Below are 20916 nucleotides of genomic sequence, written 5' to 3' on the forward strand. Positions count from 1 at the left end.
TGGTTTGTATGTTTGTCTGTCCATGTTGCATAGTTATCGGAGCGTTCGTGCCGTCTCGTGGAGGCCAGATCTGCAAGTCTACGCCAGGCAGTGGAGCTAGAAGCCAGTTCCGCGAGCTCCCCTTCCCCCTTCACTGGATAAGCACGACAAGCTCACTGGATCCCTTTGATGCATAAATTACCTATGTTTTTCAACCACAAACCTCAGCCTGTTATTTTATGCATGATATGATTTTGAGACAAGTTATTATGGCCACCTAGCCGCTTGCCGCAATCAATCCCTGATATATTTGTTACAAATGATTTGAGGAAAGGTGTGAGTTTTCAAAAGAAAATGCTTTTCAAAATGTGTATGATGAAGGGTTTTCACCCTTATCACCTTTGAGTAGGGATGATTAGGGACTCCCTGGTTTAGGGGAGGGCCTAAGGTGATGGCTCAGCTGGTTTAGGCATGAGCAGAAGGATCATCCCATCATATAAGGATCGGTTTGTCATCTTTCACTACCTGTACTCATGATAAGTACAACCACTCGAGACTGTGTGGGCAGTCACTCAATCTGAACTCGTACGGTCCAACCCCAGGGTTATGAATGCTGGGGAGCACCAGGAGGATAAGGAGGGGGAATGTTTTGTCCGGTTTGGACATGGCGGTGGCCTGACTCCTTCCGGTATAACCGTTAAGGTTAGGATGTGCGAGGAAAGAAAGAGATTCGACATTCGGGTCTCATGACGGTGAGATCGCAGAAACCGGACTAGTGGGTAAAGTGTACCCCTCTGCGCAGAGTTCAAACCTATTCGAATAGTCTGTGTCCACAGGAATGGACGAGTCTGGTGTGGTATGGCAATTAGTGTTTTGTTTTAAAAAAAGTGCGTTTGAGAAAAGTGGTTTTTAAAAGGTCCGGCGATTGAGCCGTGAGCTATGGTGGACCGGAAGTCTAGTAGCTGTTTTTTAAAATGAAAACCAGTGGGAAACTGCTGAGATACCTGGATGGTTTAGTCCAGGGGATTTTGCTCTATATTGAAAAACTTCCTGCTCCTTTGGGACAGGATGCGCTTTGAAAATACAAAATGTTTTACAAAACAACCCTGCACAAAATATTGTTGTTTCTGCAAAATATCCTGAGCTCCACATATTCCATGCATTATATCTGATTTCCCCATTCCGCGGGTGAAGGTGGGCTGTTGAGTACGTTTGTACTCACCCTTGCTTATTTGTTGTTTTTCAGAAAAGGAGATCGGGTAAGAGTTACGACTGTTCCCAACCTTGCCTGTGGCTGTTGGACCGCTGATTTGCTTCGATGTGTATATCGGGCTGCTTCAGCCCCACTCTGATGATATGTCCCGAGTTGCGGACCAACTCTTAAAGTTGATCGTCACCTTTATAGGTTTGTCTTGTTTAAGCAGATCTGTAATCATCTGATGTATAAATGTGTTTACTAGCCTCCTCGGACTAGTAATTGTATCACATTTGAGTCCCAGAGGATTGGGGACGCTTCACAACCACCGGAACCCTTTCCCAACATTTTTCTTAAGATATCTTTACCTGTCTTTTTCAACTGACGACCCTTTACAAATTCACCCGACAAAGGAACCGCTGGTTGAAGAATAAAGTATTGCGGCTTCAGTAATGACCATCCATCCATCCCTCTGCTTCTGTTATCTGTTTTTTCACTCAGATGTTTCTTAGTTTCGATTGCTTGTTGCTCTTGATAGCTTTGGAAGCTGAGCTCATGTTACTTGTATGAATTCACTAGAAATTTTGTCTACCAGTCCGGTTTCTCTCACAGACTGCTACTGATTCTGAGTCCATTTGTTTCACTTCTTAATGTGGACGGATTTTCCATCTTTTTTTAATCCATAAGCTCTAACATTGTGTGGTTTTAATTTCACTAGATCGGGAGAAACCAGAACAGGTGCACAGGACAGATTATCTCAATGGTGGGACTGCTCTCCATTTTGCCTGCTATATTGTCATTTAGTTTGCTTCACTGTTTGAAAAGTACCTAGGCTTCAATGTGGCAGGAGCTGGTAGCACCCCACTTCACTATGATGCTTGAGGTGGAAATGTTGTCTATTGTCAAGTATGTACCGCGATCAGTGCGAGAGGTGAGAGGCCTCAAAACTTAAATGCAGAGAATGATAGGTCGAAGTAATATCTTTGTGATAATCTGGTTCCAGTTAATGAATTTGTAAGATCTCATATTTGTAGTTTCTAGAAGTTTTGTTCAACAATCTCGGGTCCTTGCATGAAAAGTGAATTAGTATCAAGTTTTGATCAGTTTTGTGTTTCTCTTACAATGTTTGGAATTGTGATTTGAAATATAGAGCTTGGACCCTTGACAAATAATAGTTTGGTAAGTGCACAGTCTACAACTCAGCCTTATATTTCTGATTTTGTTTGCATATTGTTTCCGAAATGGTAAAAGAAAGGCCAAAAGTTATCTAATGCAGCAGCCTTATATGAGTCATTCAAAGCTTATGAAGAAGACTTCAGGAGCAACTTTAAGAAACAAGAAAGAAATTATCAGTGTCGTGTGTCGGTCATCAGACAACTTTTCTTGACCGCCAACTCCAAGCGATCTGACAGATTATTGTATAATTGCGCCGTTGGAATTGTGTCTATGGTCTGTAGCCTGTTCGGCGTGACTCAAAATATAAACCTTTGGATATACATGCAACAACCTTCAAGCTGTTAGTTCAATTGTTTTGTTCATTATGGTTCACCAAAACAAGATCTTAAGTTTATCTATTATTAAACTTCAGAACATGTGTATACATGGTTGTTTTGGCTTAAACATTATCACTGGGATTTTATTATACTTCTTTATATTGCTGAGGTTGTGCATGTTGCCCGAATTTCAGATAAAACTTCTTGTAGATAACTGTTCTAATCTTGTGAGGCTGCTAATATTTATATTTGACATTGTCATTGTTATTTTTAATTTGATGAAAGTACGTTCTATTTTTAAGTTTACAAGGTATGTAAACATATGCTTTTAGTGATATTAACAAAAAATATAGAATAACAATTAGTGTTTTTGCATATCAATGCATTTTTATCATATTGGTTCCGTAGCAACGCACGGGCATATACCTAGTAACATATAGAATTTACTATGTAAATTTGTATTCTTGTTTTTAGCATTGAGGCTATAATCTTCACAAAAATTAAACCTTAAATTCATTCTATATATTTTTAAATAATTGATATAAAATTCGAATGTCTATCCGAATACAGATTCAAATGTTTTTTTTACCTTTTTGTTGTAGGAAGAAAATAATGCACATAAAAAATTATACAAAATTTTATTTAAATACTTCATAATATTCTTAATAACATTGCCAAAAAATAGCTTTAAATTCTATGTATATCTATGTTAAAATATTAGATTTGTCATATAAGTTGGATGTTTTACGAACATCCCTAATCAGGGGCGGATTCAGCGTGTGGTCCATATGGGCCACGATACACCCTAAAATTACATAGGAGTTGTAAGAATAGTGGTGTACGTGCTATATTTTGAACTTGTTAGTCAAGGTTCGAGTCTTTATAATCCATATTTTTGTTTGTTTTTTATTTTTTCTAGCACACCCTAAACATAGCAGTTGGGTCCGCCACCGGACACAATGGGAGTCTTCAACCCGTCCTACAAGCTCGGCGAGGTCGCCAACGCCTACACCCCCACCTCCGTCGCCCAGTCCGGCAGCCAAGGTCGACACGAACCCACCTCCCATCGACGCTTACCCGTCCACGGCAGGCAAGCCAATGACGTCATACCCTACGGTGGGCCCCAACACATCAGTGATCTACGTTGCACCTTCGCCACAGTATGGCGGATACGGGTACTCGCACCATCAGATCACCGGGTATGGCTACCCAACCCTAAACCTTTTTGGCGACATGATCTCGGATTTGTCAGCATACGACGCCAGGTTCAACATTGGAGGTGGCTTCCATTTCTAGAGTGCTCTGTTGGGTGGTGACGTGACGCCACACATTAGAGATGGAGAGGTCCTTCATTCTGGATTTGCTTTTTTTCCTTCTATACGAGATCTATCTAACTGTCGGGACCAAATCAAAATTATGCATTACACCCACATATGTGACATACTATATGAATTGCACGCATATTTATTTTGTTCAGATCTATGCCAGCTGCTTTAGAAGTATACTGTATGAACTGCACGTGGTTTTCTTCTCTTCAGATTTGTGCCAGCTTTCGAAGTTTTGTCAACCTGGTGATCAAAGTTTGTGTTTTAGCCTAACTCTAAAGATGCTTACGAAGATCTCTGAGGCCTGGTGTTGCACTTGCAGAAATACTTTTGCCACAAGAGATGGTGAGCATTTGGCTTTTGAAATTTGTGCAACAAAACTATACTTTTATTCATTTGTGCAGATGCATAGTTATTATTTAGAAACATGCACAATCCATCCCGGTGCATAAAAATGACATAATACTCCCTCCATCTTAAATTGTAAAACGTTTTGTCAAAATTTTATTTTCCATAGAGTCTTAGTTTTCTCTCTCCTGTTTTGCTCGGTTAGTTTTCCCAAATTACGGTGTTCTGATTAAGAAATGTTTCTATGCACCGACCATCGATGGGATTACCTTGACTATGATTATAATTTGCATCAGACACCACTGTAATTTGTAACATGGCACAAAGCTAGCTCAACATGGTAGGGTATGGCATCTGGTGATTGGATTGGGAATGCACATGCGAAGTATACCACTGGAACATCAGGTCAGGTTGTTTGTGGACAAATTATTTTATTTTCTTAGTTCAAATTTGTCCCATCGAGTCTAACTAGATTCAAGTGTCATCTTAGCTATCACCAAGGGACAATGCAAGGTGACATTTGAGGTTGTTCTTTTTAACTATCATGTTATTTTTGTTGGGACTATTATAAAGATTAATGTTTCATAATGATTTGCGGTATTGGTCTACTCCGGGACATATAGATTAGGTTCTAAAGATGAATTAGCAACTTTAACTTTCTTAGCCTGCAAACGCAATTCATTTGGTTTAGCGACCTCCACTTACCTTTGCCCAGCTGCTTCGGTCATGGAGCTCTTCTTCTTGTTTGCTTCTAGGACAAGTTGTTGGGTATGTCCAGCGTTTTGCACCTGTTCCCGATCATCGACCGGCTGGGGTTGCTCGCCACGGGGATCACAGGTGACCTCACAAGTCATTAATGCTTGCTTCTCTTATTAGTTATGCTAGAATGCTTTGCGGAATGTACGTGCTGCACGCTGTCTCATCCATTTTCCATTTGGGCCTGTTCGGTTGTCTAGGATTGGACCCAAAATTATTCTACCTAATGAAATCTTATATAAAATAGGTAAACAATCTAGACAAGAATAGTTTAAGGCCACCGTTCCTGGGCAACCGAATAGAGCGACGAACAGAGCGACCTCCACTGACCTTTGCCCAACTGCTTCAGTCATGGTGCTGCTTCTTTGCTTCTAGGACAAGTTGCTGGAAATGTCCAGCATTTCGCGCCTATTCCCAATCATCGACCGGCTAGGTTGCTCGCCACGGGGATCGCAGGTGACCTCACCAAGTCACCAATGCTTGCTTCTCTTATTATTTATGCTAGAATGCTTTGCGGAATGTACGCACTGCACGCTGTCTCATCCATTTTCCATTTGCTTTAGTTAACTGATATGTGTCGTCTCTTATGCTGATTCTCTTTAGTTCATATTATCACAGCATATAGGTTCATTCCACTTCTAAAAGTAATTGATGTCAACCTACTATTCGTACATCTTCTATGATCGTTGGACCATATAACTCTTATGTTACATAAGTTATTGTGTTTCAGGTGTAAATATAACATTTCATTAATAGTTGTCTTCCTTCTTTTTTTTGTACAGAACTGACTGTAACTTTATTATGTTAGTTAACTGATATGCATCGTCTTCTTTTAGTTTTAGTGTGCCTGTGATGTTTTCCCCAGTAGCTTTGAATTTTGTTGTTTAGATAACTGATACTATCTATTACTCCATTAACTGTGAACCACGTAATTTTCCAATTAAGGTTGTCATGCCAGTTCTTTTTTCAATGATATGCAGAAGGTCTTGCTTGAGTTTGTTGGAGACTTGTTTTACTCTTTGCTGATTTCGAGGACAGTTGCCACTCGTATTGACAAATATTTTTTCTTGATTGGTAGCGGAAATAGTATATTGCTATAAGTAAAAGGAAGGCTGCTAGAAGTGCACCTTTAACTTAATTTTGCTAAGGACATTCTATGTTTGGATTAAACATGTGATTGTATGTGCATTGGAAGTGCACTTTAATATGGATTATGTTCAGTTTATCTGTGTTCACATCGGTATTTGCTTTGTTGCTCTCTGGACTAAGCATTTTCATTCGTGATTTGATCATACGCTACTTAATTTGAAAATAACATGTATGATTGCTTGTTCATATTTTGTGTGTGTTGGATAGAGCGTCCGAAGGGGCGCCACTTGATCTAGTATGGTAACGACCCATGAAAATGGAAGAGAGAGCTTTTCCACCTTCGTTTTCATTCACTAGTGTCTAACGCGCGCCCTGCGCGCGTTGTTATTTTATGATTCTGCCAAAATAATTTGCGCCTTAATATTTACACTAAGGACTAAGGGGGAGAGGATAATAGGATAAGATATTAGAAATCACGTGAATGATAAGCACCAGACAATTTAGCAAGCCAATTTTATTGGTGTTCTAGAGTAAGGAGAGAAAATATATCAGTTATTTAGCAACCAACCAATTATTCCAAAAAAACAAAAGAACCAAACATACCTCGTAAATGTCAAACTAAAACGTTCGCTTGACTGTGTATATATTATTCTTAGTCCAAATAAAATAGAACTATGCAAAGCCACGACTCGAAAGTTTGGAACCCGCGAAGCAAGTTCAATGGTTGGACCACTTCAACAGGTTGACCATATAAGATTATATCCTCTTTTGCTATATTATAATTTCCTTGATGCGTATATATGCTACTTCAATGTCTCATATGTATTACACTTAGTGGATTGCTCAAGGGAAGAATAAACTGTCTATTAAGATATAGTTAGGGAGAAGATTATAACAAAAGATACCTTCCCCGTAGATCTCCCATAACCAGAATAATCATACCTGCAGCAACATATGTCTATTAAAATTACTTTCAGTGAAAAAAGATTGTTCCTAACTTCAAGAGCAATTGGGTAGGGAACTAACTATGGCTATAAATTAAGCATCAATCTACAGGAGATGCTTATTTAGCTAGGAGTTTAAACATTGTTCCAAATAAAAAATCACGACCGAAACCAGGCACTTTAAAATTCTATGATGCAGATATCAAGTTAATCATATTTCCTTAGATGGAAGAGTGAACAATGCTGGATATGCTTTGCAGAAAGAATTAGTAATGATGCAGATGGTGATTATGTATTCATCAATGAAGTTATAAGAAAAAACATGTTTTAGTCTCAGTCTAACATGAATATTTGGAGTTACCAAAGTTTTTTTATCATTACAGATTACAACCATGATTTTTTTCTTCAGCAGTCCCAAAGTAAATATCCATATCCTATAGCAAAATTATATATGAGAAAGGAAAAAGGACCCCTTGGAATCCAAATTTGATGCACATCTGACATCAGCTTGCATGATGCAATCCACCTAGTAAGACCCAATAATCATGATTCAAAATGCAAGGCACCAACTTATCATCATCGAAAAAAGTTAAAGGTGCAAAATCCAATATACATCCACAAAATATATTATATTGCCTCCCTAATACACCTACAAAGTCAGTATAGTTTCTATCTGGTGCATAACTAATAATCTGTATAGCATGTCATTTTGTTTCTTTTTTCATGTGAAATAAATTACTTACATGAATCGTAAGGAACATCCCCCCAACTACTCTTGCATTCAACACTCTGAAGCCCTACATGTTTCCTTAGTTCAACAGGATCCATAAGCAAAAGCTCCACTATCGCGTTAGGATTATCAATTGAATTTTAGGGAGAAATCTGCAGATCAAGGGTTTAATAGTATGGCTGTTAGGACAAGCTAACAGTTGTTTGCGACTATAAATACAGGTTAAGTACCGCATAATCTAACATAAATGGTGTGCGTGTGTGAGGTGTGATCCAATATTATTTTCATCATTTATAAATAAATTCCACTACTAAAGCCGCTACAGGGTTCAACCCTATCTTCGCGGAGAGTTGCGCAGCAATGCGGTCATGGTCATCTGGCTACTTCTTCTTCGTGCTGCTTCTTCTTCGCGACCCGCACAGGCCCTCCACCGCTGACATAGGGCGACGAGCTGGAGCAGCAGGATCGTGTGGAGAGCCAGGGTGACACCGCATGTTCACATGGTCAAGATCTATAGCAACCAAAGGCGGAACCAACGATGGGCGGACAGACGAGGGTTGCTGTGGGAGGAGGAAGGAAGAGGCAGAGAGGTGAGGCCACGGGAGGGCGACACAAGCGGCCGCGGCAGGGTGGTCGTCGGCAGTGGGAGGTTAGGGTTTAGGGTCCAATTGCTTTCGGACGAAGAGAACACAGAGCGGTGGGAGAGAGAAGATGTTGGCCGTTCGGCGCTATTGGGGTCGGGAGCAATGGCGGGCAGGGGCGAGGCGCCGAGCGGTGGGGGAGAGAGACGGCCACCAAGCCATGGGATTACGGGAGGGAGAGGGATCTGGAAGCTTCGCGGTGTCGGACCGACGCTTCGCGACTAAAGATGCGAGAAACGTTTTTTAGCCACTGGATTGCGATCAGATGGATGGAGGAAAAGAGGACGATGTGAACATCGTGAACGCACACCTTTCCTACCGCGATAGTAATATAGAAATAATCATGAACTCTCTTGGAGTGCTTAGTGCATTACTCATGAAAATGGAAAAGAGTGCATTATGAGCACGGCGGCTCTATCAGAGCGTGATACATTCACAAGCTGAAGAGGGCTCGGTCATCCGGACCGGAATTCGTAAAGGCATTAGTGCATTAGCATCGTCACCACTCGCGCCGTCGTACTACCTCGCCGACTCCCTCGCTTCGCAGGTCCGTGCGCTCTTCCTCATCCTCATTCCATCCTCATCTAGGGTTTACTATTCCTACCAGCCACGTTTTCAGAAACAATACGTTGATTGCTATTCGATAGATCGCACTAAAGGGAACACATGGATCTAGCTTGATTTTGTACCAAATTCAGAGCAACTGATCGTGGGGATTCGATTCTCCATAGTTTATTTGCGGGGCCGTTCCGATCAGCGATGGTGAAGAGGCTCAGGCGCAAGGGCGACGTCTCCTCCGCGCCGCCGCCTAAGGCCGCCGCATCTCGGTCAACCAATCCCGACAAATTTAAAAAGAAGGGGGTCAAAACCGATCCGGAGAAATTGAAGGCGGCCTGCACTGAATCCGCAAACATTGCTGAGGCGTCTGCTTCAGCGCAGACACCCACCCCGAAACCAGTCAAGACGAGTCCGGCGGCCGCCGCCGCCGCAGAGATTGCAGATGATCGGGTCGCCCAGAGCAAAACGGAGGACGGAAAGTTTAGTAGGAAGGAGACGATGAAGGGAAGAGAGGAGCAGAAGGGAGAAGGGGCCAGTGATGGGGTCACCCAGACCAAGACTGAGGATATGAATGTGACTAGGAAGGAAACGATGAAGGGGGGAGAGAGGAAGGGGGACGGGAGTAGGAAGGAGATGATGAAGGGGAGGGAAGAGCGTGTGAAAACGGAAGAGAAGACAGGGAAGGAAAAGGAGGAGGAAAAGAGTGGCTCAGGATTCATATTCATGTGCAGTGCAAGGACGAAGCCAGAATGCTACCAGAACGGCGTGTTTGGCCTTCCCAGGGGGAAGATGGATGTGGTGGAGAAGATCCAGCGAGGGACGAAGCTGTTCTTGTATGATTTTGACCTCAAGCTACTGTATGGGGTGTACAAGGCAGATACAAGGGGAGGATTGGATCTTGTGCGTCACGCCTTTGATGGCAAATTCCCTGCACAGGTGATTATATTATCTTATTGTTTGCTTTGCTTCTATTGTAAGCTTAGTCCTGCAATTCAGCTTGATCAGTTTTACAAAGTTAATGAAATATTACAGTGAAATACAGCGGTGGTGAGGACACATGTTGTAGGTTTATGACTGTTGTCATCCATAGACTCATAGGTGAAAATAGTTTATCGGTTTATTTTCTCAATGGTTCACTGCTATAGTGTTCATGATCAAGGCATTCAAGGGACATAACGTAATTTCATCTTTAAACTAGGAATGCCTTGTTTTTAAAACATGTGTAACCTTCAGCAGATTTTTTTCCTGATGTATCAAGTGCCCTTATCTCAACTAATGATCATACTTGCCATGAAACGCAGATGCAGGGAATTATTTGTTGTAGGTTTGCTACTGTGTTTTCAGGTTCTGAACACATGATTTATGGGTTGTTAGCCTTAAGAAACTTACTAGCCAGTGTCCTCATCCTCTCACAAAAAGGAAAACATATCATTCGTCATCCTATGCCATGCACACTTTTTTTTTTGCATTTTGGGTGGAAAACTATCTGAGAAATCAGCAAGCATTTGAGGCTTCTATTTATGTGTTGCCCTCAATCAGCAAGCATTTGAATGTCTCTATTTATACGTGTTCCCTTCAAATATTACAACTAATATACATTTGTTAACAGTCAACAATGTGGGATCCATGGAACAAAAATACAATTTCATAAAATGTTGTATACCACCTTAGATGTATGCTGCCTGAGCTGTCTTGAAAATATTTTTTGAATGATACTAAAATCATCTAGATATTCTAGAGAGCAAGAATTGTTTTTCCTCTATTTTTGATGATAACTAGCAGTACACCCTCCTATGAAAGCCGTTAATCAAGGAACATACCCCCTTCTCCTCCTCGGTGCTTCACGTTGAGCCAAGGTTGGTCTTTTAGCTGCTTGGCCTAGTGCAAATGCCATATCCTAAATACATGCTCAAGATTTAAATCCCAAACATATGTCATACCTCATATAAATATGTTTACATCAATTGATTCACCAAAATATGTTTGCTTGAATGATCATTTAATTCCTCATCACCAAAAATACCCCTACGGTTATACTATCTTCATTGTTGTTCCATGTATTCAGATATCCACTTTTACAGTTTCTATGACTACCTCGCACAATACTTTTTGCTAGACTAATCAGGGTGGAAGGATGATTTGGTGAGTTAATTAGGGCATTTTGTGTTAACCTAGTAATAGAAGGTGATTGCTATCTTGATATGGCCTCCACATTATCATGCAACCTTTGCTTTTCTGGCCATTAAGTTGATTTTTAATTGTTGATGGATGACCGAAGTGGATGGTGTTTGAATGGGGATTTTGTTATCGCTTAACTAACTTACTAACCTTGTCCTTGATGTAGGTTAAATTTAGCGTTTTCAAGGATTGTCTTCCTATTCCTGAGAGTAGTTTCAAGCATGCCATTAAGGAGAACTACAGCTCAAAGGGCAGGTTCACCCAAGAGCTCAACACTAAACAAGTGAGTCATGGGGAACTTTCTGTATTGCAATGTTGTATATACAAAATAAAAGGCACGACAATTTGTTTTATGCTTTAAGGCATGGCACTATCTTGTAGGTTCAAAGACTATTGGCACTGTTCAAGCCTATCAGCCTTTCTAAACCAGCTCCACAACATATTGAGGATATTCGAAAACCAAGTGATTATGAAGAAAGAAGACAGTTGCAACATATTGAAGAAAGGGCTGCACCTATTAATGTCCACGCACATCCTCTTGAAGATCGGTACAAGATGACACGGTCATTACATCCGCCACTTTTTGATGAGCCTCGACGTGGTTTGGTGCTAAATCCTTATCATATGCAAGAGCCTCAACATGTTCCTCTTAATTACTATCACCAAGTGGCTACTAGGTCTCCATACCATCAACCTCATATGGATATTATGCACGAAAGGTAGTCTTTTTACTGTAACCTTATATATTTCTTAATTTGGCTGCTCGGTCAGATTGCGACTGCTAACACCTTTTCCAAAATGATCTAGCTTATTGAGGGCTTCTTTTTAAATGCCTGACTCATTTATATCTACTTTGATGTTAGGCTCCTTTTTGCGCTTAAAGCCACAAATAATTAGACTCCTAGAGGGGACTTATTTGGGTTGTTCATTGGAATAGGAGTGAAAAGAGATTTTGTCTAGGGACTACTTTCTTTTATTTGCTATATGTATTCATCTGAACTATACTCATGCCAGCCATAGAAATACACACCTTGTCTCTTTTGCTAGTATTGCATTACATTGCCTTTCATTTCTTGTTCTATTTTGCAGTTCAACTATGTCGACAACCATGTTCAACCATTGCCTTTTGATTCGTCATTAGGAAAGCCAAGCTCACTCACTTATTGGCTTGCAGTTAGCTAACATACAAACCATATGTGTGTTTTGATTGCTCTTCAATGGTTACATGTTTTTTTTGGTAAGTAATGGTTACATGTTTGGGAAATGGGATGAAAAAAGGAGTTGGGTATTTTATCGTTGGTCAGTCTGTTTTATGGCAAGAATGAACAAAATAGGCAAAAGGGATTTGCCCTATGTTTTGGCCAAAGCTTGCCAAACATTCGTAATGTGGCAGCCGATTCAATTGAGGTGTGTAGGCTCTGTGTTAGTTCAGCTTGATTCTTAACATGCTTAGTTGAAGTGTGATCCATGAGAGGAAGCCATGAATATGGTCTATATTTTATCTTCCAGTTTGAAAATATGTTGGAAACTTGTGTCAGTCGGTATGTAAATCTGGAATACTGTTGTTTCACTATTAAATGATCCCTGTAGAGGTAGTGATTCTGCAACTGCCAACTCTGTAACAATCCATAAGTTCCATTATACAGCATAATTTCATAATCAATGATTCAGTGTCAATTTGCTAAGCAAGAGATTAAAATATCAGGAATGAAACCTTAAAAGCATTGTTACATTGGTGTCACATATCCCCGAAAAAGGTTTCACATGCAGAGTTTGGTGTTGAATTAAATGCTTTAGATTTTATTTTTGTACACTGTTCTTACATGTCTATTTTTCAGTGGATCCCATAGCCATTTTAGTTTCTGTTGTACTTGGTTTACTTTGTAAGCTTTGTTGGTAGCTTGTAGGTGATATTTTGGTTTGAATTCAATGTTTTTATGGAGAGTTCATTTATCCTCACAAGATTGTATTTCTATTATCTTTTATGTAAATATTCAAATTCTTGAACTTCACTGTTGCTTTCAGAACTGCAGCTGAGGTAACTGTAAGAGATCACCAAGCACTGCCAGGAGAGCTTGCTGCACGGTCTGAACGCGTGGATGAGCTGTACCGTTCTTACAAACTCTCTACACGCGCAATGGACCTCAGTCCGGGAGCATCCTACCTGACAACTTATGAGCACCCGACTAGTGTTTATGGTGAGGGCATTCAGAGGCCAGCTTTGACAAGGGTTAGTGGCCCAAGTGTGCCTGTGTCCACCCGTTATTCCTTTGCTGGCCCACCAGCATATTGATCATCCAGATGCAAGCACTCAAATCGGCCCCAGCCGCTGTACAAGTTACTGTAGGCAATGGCTTCTTGTACACCGTTGGAAGCCAGGATAGAACCTGATGGTAGTAGCTTTGCAGTTTAATTATTGCCTTTGGTTTCTTTTGCAAGATAAATCTATGAGATGTAATGTGGACCTTGTTTGACCCAAGTTGTTTTAACTAAAATGCAAAACGATGGATGTCTTTGTGTTGATTTGCAGCAGAGTTCTTGCATTTTTTTTTGCCTTGCCAGGAGTCTTTCACCTCGTCTTTGTGAATCTGGATGCAGTTACTCGTCGGAGCCAGTGGATCATAAGATCGTCCCGTCGTGTTCCTATCATGACCTATTTTGTTAGCCAGTGGAAGCTTGTCTTATAAAAAAAGGTTGGTCGACGTGTACTCCAGAAGCTTGTCATGCAGATAGAATGTTCTACAAGCAAAACATGAAAATAGGTGAAATTCATCTTTCAGTTTTTGCGTTGCGGTCTTGCGAATAGACTGTTGCATGTGTTGTCAGTTGTCTCAATCGGTTCCGAACTGGTCGTCTTTAACAACATTAGTCTTTATTAACATCATTATGCCACTGGCTAGTGCAGTAGTAGTTTTTACGTGATGCCATTCCGTTGCCAGGCCACCCGCAGACCGTCCACGAGTAACATCACATCAGCATACTCTGCAGCGGCAGCTCCGGGCGGCTCAAAGGGGCTGTTTGGTTCTATAGACGTGATGCCAAAAATTGCCATACAATTTTATGCTATACTTGGCTAAGGTTAGACACTTAAATTTTGCGGCATAGTTTGCCACGCCTAAGGGAATCTTGTCACACTTTTATCAGACATTGATGAGTGAGACCTACATGGCTACATAACAGGAGAAAAAACTTGCCACAACTATGGCTTCAAACTAAACACATGTCTAACTTGATCAAACTTATCTAACTTTAGGTATGGCAAACTATAACAAGTTAGGTAGCAAAGCAAAACAGAAAAAAAAAAAGTGCTCCAAATCCGGAAACGACGTTGGTCTCGAGGCATCAAGCAGGAACCTGCAGACGTTAACATCACAAGGTACCGCCAACTCACATGGTTGCCAACTGCCGTTGCGATTCTGGAAGCCAGACGAAATGTCAAACTACAAGTCTACGGGAAAAAAAATCTAGTAGAGTAACTGAGAATGGAGGAAATATCTAGTCGGGAATACTGAGGATATATTTAGTACTTATGATATTAGATGTTTAATACTCCTTCTATTTTATTTATTTATCGTGTTTTAGTTTAAAAATAAACTAGCCAACGACAAATATTTGAGAACGAAGGTAATAACAATTACGAGTATTAAATATAGTATAATTATAAATTATATATATCCAACGAAGACCTGAAGAGGCACACAAGGATATGTGGCAGAGATGCGTATGTTGCGCTGGATATGTGGCCACACAAGGAGAGATCGAGTCCGGAATGATGATATACGAGAGAGAGTAGGAGTGGCGCCAATTGAGGAGAAGCTTATGCAACATCGCTTGAGATGGTTTGGACATATCCAACGAAGACCTGAAGAGGCACCAGTGCATATCGGAATAATTAGGCGTCCCGAAAATGTGAAGAGAGGTAGAGGTCGACCAACTTTGACGTGGACAGAGGCTGTGAAGAGAGACCTGAAGGAGTGGAATATTGACAAAGAGCTCGCCGCAGATAGGAAGGGGTGGAAGTGTGCAATTCACGTGCCAGAACCCTGATTGATAGTTTCGCTTTTCCTCCTTAATCGTTTGACCTTTTCTTGTGTCCATTTTAGATCTTGCTGGTCCTTGTGGGTTTTATCTCTTTTATGTGTTTCCCCGTTTCGTTGTTTTCGGTTCTTCTTTGCCTTTGTTTCCCTTTTCTGTTCTTTGGGGGTTGAGCTCTGAGGTTTTCATACGGGGTTTCATCTCTAGCCTACCCCAACGTGCTTGGGACAAAAAGGCTTTGTTGTTGTTGTTGTTGTTGTATATATATATATATATATATATATATATATATATATAAAAAGACCAAACAACGGATCATATATATATATATATATATATATATATATATATATATATATATATATATAAAGACCAAACAACGGATCATATATATTAAGACTAATTATTCTATAGTTAACAAACATTTACTGTAGCACCACATTAGCGAATTATATACTAGTTATACTTAATAGACTTGTCTTATTATTTAATCCTTATCTATGTAATTACTTTTATAATTAGACTATATTTAATAATTTTAACTAGTATTTAAATATCTTATATGACTAGGCTAAAATTTAGTCTTTGATTCAAATAGGCCCTTAGAACAAAATGTTGGTGTTTGATTCCATGCGACTAACCTTTTTTTTCTTCTGTTTAATCTTTTCTAATCTATGAATTGCCAAACACAATACTAAAACGTAAGAAAAATTTAGAGTGTGTTTGGTTTGAGGAATAAAGTGGTCCATCTTTTTCTTACTACTCACATTTTTATTTGGTTTGTTATATAGAATGAGTTGATCCATCACCACTCCATTCCTCATAAGCTAATAATTAGTATATATATGAGGAGTGGATTGATTTTACCAGAATTGATGGAACAAACTTATGATGCATCACCTCATGATGCATTGAGTGACTCCACAAACCAAACACATCATTAATAGGCTGTTTGGTTTGAGAAATGATCTAGTCCATCGTCTTCTCAATCCTTACTTTTTTGTTTGTTTGTGGACCCATGATGCACCAAATTTGAGGAATGGACACATGATGCACCACCATATTTTGGATGAAGTGATTCCTCAAACCAAAGACCCTCTAAAGGTTTATTTGATTTGATGTCTAACTTACCACACTTTACCTAACTTTTTCTATCTAAAATTAGTTCTTTAATTAAGTAATTAACCCTAGCTAAAATTTAGCACAGTTAGTTACGAATCAAAAGGCCATTAAAGTCTTCTCGTGGAAAAGATGTGAGCCATCCGTTGCGTCTAATCAATACGGCCAGGAGGGGAGGTTCGGCCTGGGACGCTACCCGGTGTGAGCCGTCCTCACCAGTCACCGCAGAAGCCACAGAGGGGCAGCCGCCTGCGCGGTGGCCAGCATCGTCCGGCCGGGTTCGTCGGGAAGCGACCCAACCCCACGCCCGCTTCCAACCTCGTTCTGACCGACGGCGACCGCCGTGCCGCGCCACCGCTATACTTACATCTGCTCCATCATCCCTCGCCCGCCGCGACCACCAACCTCGGCAGGGAAATCCAACTCCGGTTTCTCCTCCTCGCAGCGTCTCTCCCGCAGTCGGGGAGATCCGGGTTGGCCCGCCCGGTAATCCATCCCTCGCCCTCGTGCCGCCTGTAATTTCGCCTCCTAACCCGACCGCCGGGGGCCACAGCGGCGCCGGAGGCGGTGGAGTGGGGACGATGGGGATCGGGGCGGTGTCGGACGAGTTGCTGGGCACGTTCGTGCCGATCGCCGTGTACTGGCTCTACTCAGGGCTCTACGTCGCGCTGGATGGGGTGGGGCGGCTCGACGGATACCGGCTGCACACCAGGGAGGAGGCCGCTACGAAGAACGTCGTCTCCAAGGCCGCCGTCGTCAGAGGCGTTCTCGTCCAGCAGGTCTTCCAGGTCGCCGTCTCGCTCACCCTCTTTGCGGTAATCTTCTCCTCCTCGGCGCTATCTGTTCCCTTATCTGTATCACGGAATCCCGGGGACTGGTTTAGTTGGTTTTAGATGAGCCTCTTGCTTTGATGTCTTCAATTGCACAGCAAATGATCGATCGAAACGAGACACCTGATAAATCTGAAGCACAAATTGGTTTACAAGCCTCCTGGATTGTATTTGCATCCCATTACTGCATATAGGTCAACAGCCTTCTTATTTTTCTTATTTTTAGCGATATACGCAGTTTTTTAGGCAGATTTTTCTATCTCATTTAGTTCACTCAAACCATGGCAGGATTGAGCTACATATAAGGTAGCAGCAGACTTGGAACTATAGCAAGCTACAATATGTTCTAACTACTAAAGTAGATGCTAAAGTAGAGGCTAGTCGAGATAAGATGGATGATAAGGTGCTTATTATCATCCATCTTATCAGCTAAGTTGGTTAGGTGGTCATGTGGTGGGTGGCACTAGTGTAGAGTTACCAGTCGTCGATCTTGTCATCCTTGGAACCGTTGCCAAGGAAGACGTGGGTGCGCGGCTCGTCGAGGTGGAGAAGAGCTGCAGTGGATGCTGCGGGAGGGGAGTGCAGCACGATGCTCCTATGTACTAGGAACATAGCCACCTCATCACCCTCCTGCGCTTGTGTGCATGTGCCTGACCGCCACACTTCGCCTGTGGGCAGTCCTTGGCCCAATGGCCTGTATTGCCGCAGTTGAGGCAGAAGTCGTCTCAGGTAGTCTTGTGCTCGCTGTCGGTGTCACCATCAGCGCCTGTGCGCGCCACGGGAGCCTTGTGCCTCTTGCGCGGCTGACACTTGTGGCCGCTCGACAAACCAGAAGCCTCCCCTTCTTTCCTCCCTCTAGCGGGCGAGCCACTGCTTCTCAGTGAAGAGAAGCTTGCCACTGATGGTGACCGGCTTGACGGGTGGTGGCTGGTCTTGGTCGTTGACAACCTTGAGGCGGCACTTCACCTCAATCGTCAGCTTGGAGAGGTCCAGTAGGGTCTCCATGGCCAAGACGATCTGCGTGTATTTCTTGGGGATGGTGTGGAGGAACTTCTCAATGGCTTTCTCCTTATCGATGTCGTTGTCATTGTACCGCACCATCTGCTGCACCAGGATGGAGAGATGGAGCTTGAAGTCATCGACGTGCTCGTCCGGTTGGAACGCCAGGCAATCCCACTGCCAATGCAACTTTTGCTGGGTGGCTCTGCGGGCACGGTCGCTGCTGCGGTGATGGCATCCAGGGCGTCCTTCACGGTCTCCTTGTCCATGAGGACGAGCGCCATCTCTAGTGGGACAGCAGCAAGGAGGGCCTCCAGTGCCCACCAATCCTCGTCGAAGTTGACGTCGTTGTAACTTATTGCATCCAACATCTGTCGAGCCTGCAATTTCACCTTCATCACCAAGCCCCACTCATTGTAGTTGGTCTTGGTGAGCACGGGTGTGCCACTGCTGGACTCCTTGACGACGGTCTAGACGATGGGGCCCATGGCGGCCATGACGTCACTCTGGGTAAGGAGAAACGTGGCGATGTCTAGGGGGTGTTCTTGTGCCCTTGCTTCGTGCCTCCTCTTCCATGTCCGCTTCTGCGCATAGGATAGAGGCGGTGCCGCCGCGGTTGGGCCGCAGCAGCGATGTGGTCCTGCCGTGCTGCTGCCGCTTCCTCTAGCGCCATCCACTCGCCGGGGTCCCGCTGCGCCATCCACGTCACGTGCAACTCATTTATCCGCCTCATGAGCTGCTGCCATCTCCGTGCGCCGGACGCGCGCAGCTGTTTGCCAGCGCCACCCACTGGAGGTGGTCGTCAACTAGTGGGAGGAGAGGGAGTGGGAGTGGCTGGACTGGATGGAAATGGTGCCATAAGTAAAAACTCCATAGAGAAGAACTAGGCTCTTGATACCATTTGTTAGAGATAGATACAATTTGGGCAGATTTTTCTATTTCATTTAAGCCACTTAAACCATGGCAGGATTGAGGTACATATAAGGTAGCAGACTTGGAACTGAAGAAAGCTACACCATATTCTAACTACTAAATACTATATTAGATGCTAAGGTGCTGACATAAGATTTCTTCTATAACTTATTTCCATCTAGGCTTTGTTTCTGGGCATTTACCCTAACCAATGAAGTATAAAGCGAACCGAAGCAAACCATCACATTTAAAGAAAAGTGAACCGAAGCAAACCATCACATTTAGGCTGTGTTCGGTTTGGCCCATTCCGGGCCTAGTTCCAGGTGGAATAAATCAGCCTAGGTTAGAACCCGGTCTAGTATGTTAGCGGTGTTCGTTTTAAGCTGGGCCGGAAACAATCCCACCTGATTTCAACTCCCCTCCAATTCTCAGCCTAGAAGTCTAGGTGGTCTGTCTCCTGGATTGGTTCCTGATCTGAAAATGGGCTGGTGACCAAGAATGAGTAACAAGCCATGTTCCACTCGATCCTAGGCTGACTTGGTTACCGGTCTGGCTTGGATATCAGTCTGCCGAACGGGGCCTTAAAGAAAGTCATCAGTTTTGGTCATTGAAAACTTTCAGTCATTCTCAGCAAACTTGTCTCACTTACATGCTTTGAGGATTTGAAAGCTGAACATAATATTCAATGCACATGTTGAAGTGGATTAAAATCCTTTTGTCAGTATAGCGGGTGGTTGCTGGGTTAACCATGTTGATTGAAATAAAACTAAGATTTTGAATATAAATTGACATAGGGTCATGAGAATGAACTGGTGTAGGGATATCTAGTTCTATGGCCAGTCTTGATTTTGGAACTTACTTGGCATCATAATGTTTCTTTTGGGTTCCTAAAAAAGGGTTCATCAGTGAATTGTTCAATACACATCATCTAGATAGGTTGTTAACATGCTGACATTTTCCTTCACCATACAGGTTATTGGTGATGAGAGTAGTACTGGACAGAAGCAACCTCCTGTTCTTGTCATAGTGTTGCAGTTTATAACTGCAATGGTTGTTATGGACACATGGCAGTACTTCATGCACAGATACATGCACATTAACAAGTTTCTGTATAAACACATCCATTCTAAGCACCATACTCTTGTAGTCCCTTATTCCTTTGGAGCTCTATACAACCATCCTCTTGAGGGCCTTATTTTGGACACCATTGGTGGTGCACTCTCATTCCTCGTCTCTGGTATGACTCCACGGACATCCATATTCTTTTTCTCCTTTGCAACCATCAAAACTGTGGATGATCATTGTGGGCTGTGGCTTCCTGGTAATATCCTCCAGGCGCTGTTCAGCAATAACAGTGCTTATCATGACATTCACCATCAGCTCTATGGAAACAAGTACAACTTTTCACAACCCTTCTTTGTGATGTGGGACAAGATTCTCGGAACTTACATGCCCTACTCTATTGAACAACGAAAAGGAGGGGGGATCGAATCAAAACCAGCTAAACTCGACTGAGCTGAGGATACCAAGACTGATTAGTACATGCATGCATAGTTTCTATTTTTTTTTTTTTGACTTGTCCAATACTCATGCCTTGTGGTACTGCTGACTGCGCAAATGATGTACACACCCTGTGTCATAACTTCATATAGTGAGGCTGCTTTTGCTCTCTACATTTCTTGTTTTGTTTTTTAGGGTGTTCTATCTTGTAACAAGATACAGTGAGTAAAGTATTGTAATGTACCAAAGAATACTCAACACCACTTGGATTTGTGTTCTGTTGAA

At 42.3% G+C, this 20916-nt stretch overlaps 2 protein-coding genes across 6 annotated transcripts; both read left to right on the forward strand.

Moving 5' to 3' along the window:
* Window positions 1-8752: 8752 nt before the first annotated feature.
* On the forward strand, window positions 8753-13765 carry LOC103627723 (uncharacterized). Of its 5 annotated transcripts, XR_553793.4 has the most exons (6): window positions 8753-9047; window positions 9148-9994; window positions 11403-11519; window positions 11618-11955; window positions 12326-12473; window positions 13262-13761. XR_553793.4 is itself a non-coding variant. In XM_008648031.4 (5 exons), exons 2-5 carry the CDS (start codon window positions 9260-9262, stop codon window positions 13527-13529), a joined length of 1458 nt encoding a protein of 485 aa, XP_008646253.1. In that variant the 5' UTR covers window positions 8758-9047; window positions 9232-9259; the 3' UTR covers window positions 13530-13765. The 5 variants fall into 5 exon arrangements, 3 of the variants coding, with proteins under 3 accessions (XP_008646253.1, XP_020393145.1, NP_001334045.1); XM_008648031.4 differs by lacking the exon at window positions 12326-12473 and having other exon boundaries at window positions 8758-9047; window positions 9232-9994; window positions 13262-13765; XR_004849270.1 differs by having other exon boundaries at window positions 8861-9994; window positions 13262-13765.
* A 2858-nt stretch (window positions 13766-16623) lies between these two features.
* LOC100283399 (protein SUR2) lies at window positions 16624-20916 on the forward strand. Its single transcript, NM_001156300.1, is given in 2 exon segments — window positions 16624-17205; window positions 20104-20916. Coding segments are annotated over 2 exon segments (777 nt in total). The 5' UTR covers window positions 16624-16971; the 3' UTR covers window positions 20647-20916.

Source organism: Zea mays, chromosome 5, assembly GCF_902167145.1.
Source record: "Zea mays cultivar B73 chromosome 5, Zm-B73-REFERENCE-NAM-5.0, whole genome shotgun sequence".
NCBI lineage: Eukaryota > Viridiplantae > Streptophyta > Magnoliopsida > Poales > Poaceae > Zea > Zea mays.

Excerpts from the sequence above, each read along its gene's own strand:
- LOC103627723 (XM_008648031.4), top strand. The coding sequence starts at position 9,260 with ATGGTGAAGAGGCTCAGGCGCAAGGGCGACGTCTCCTCCGCGCCGCCG. Across the intron at positions 9,995-11,402 it reads ATGGCAAATTCCCTGCACAG|GTTAAATTTAGCGTTTTCAA; the intron begins GTGATTATATTA and ends TCCTTGATGTAG. Across the intron at positions 11,956-13,261 it reads ATGGATATTATGCACGAAAG|AACTGCAGCTGAGGTAACTG; the intron begins GTAGTCTTTTTA and ends TGTTGCTTTCAG.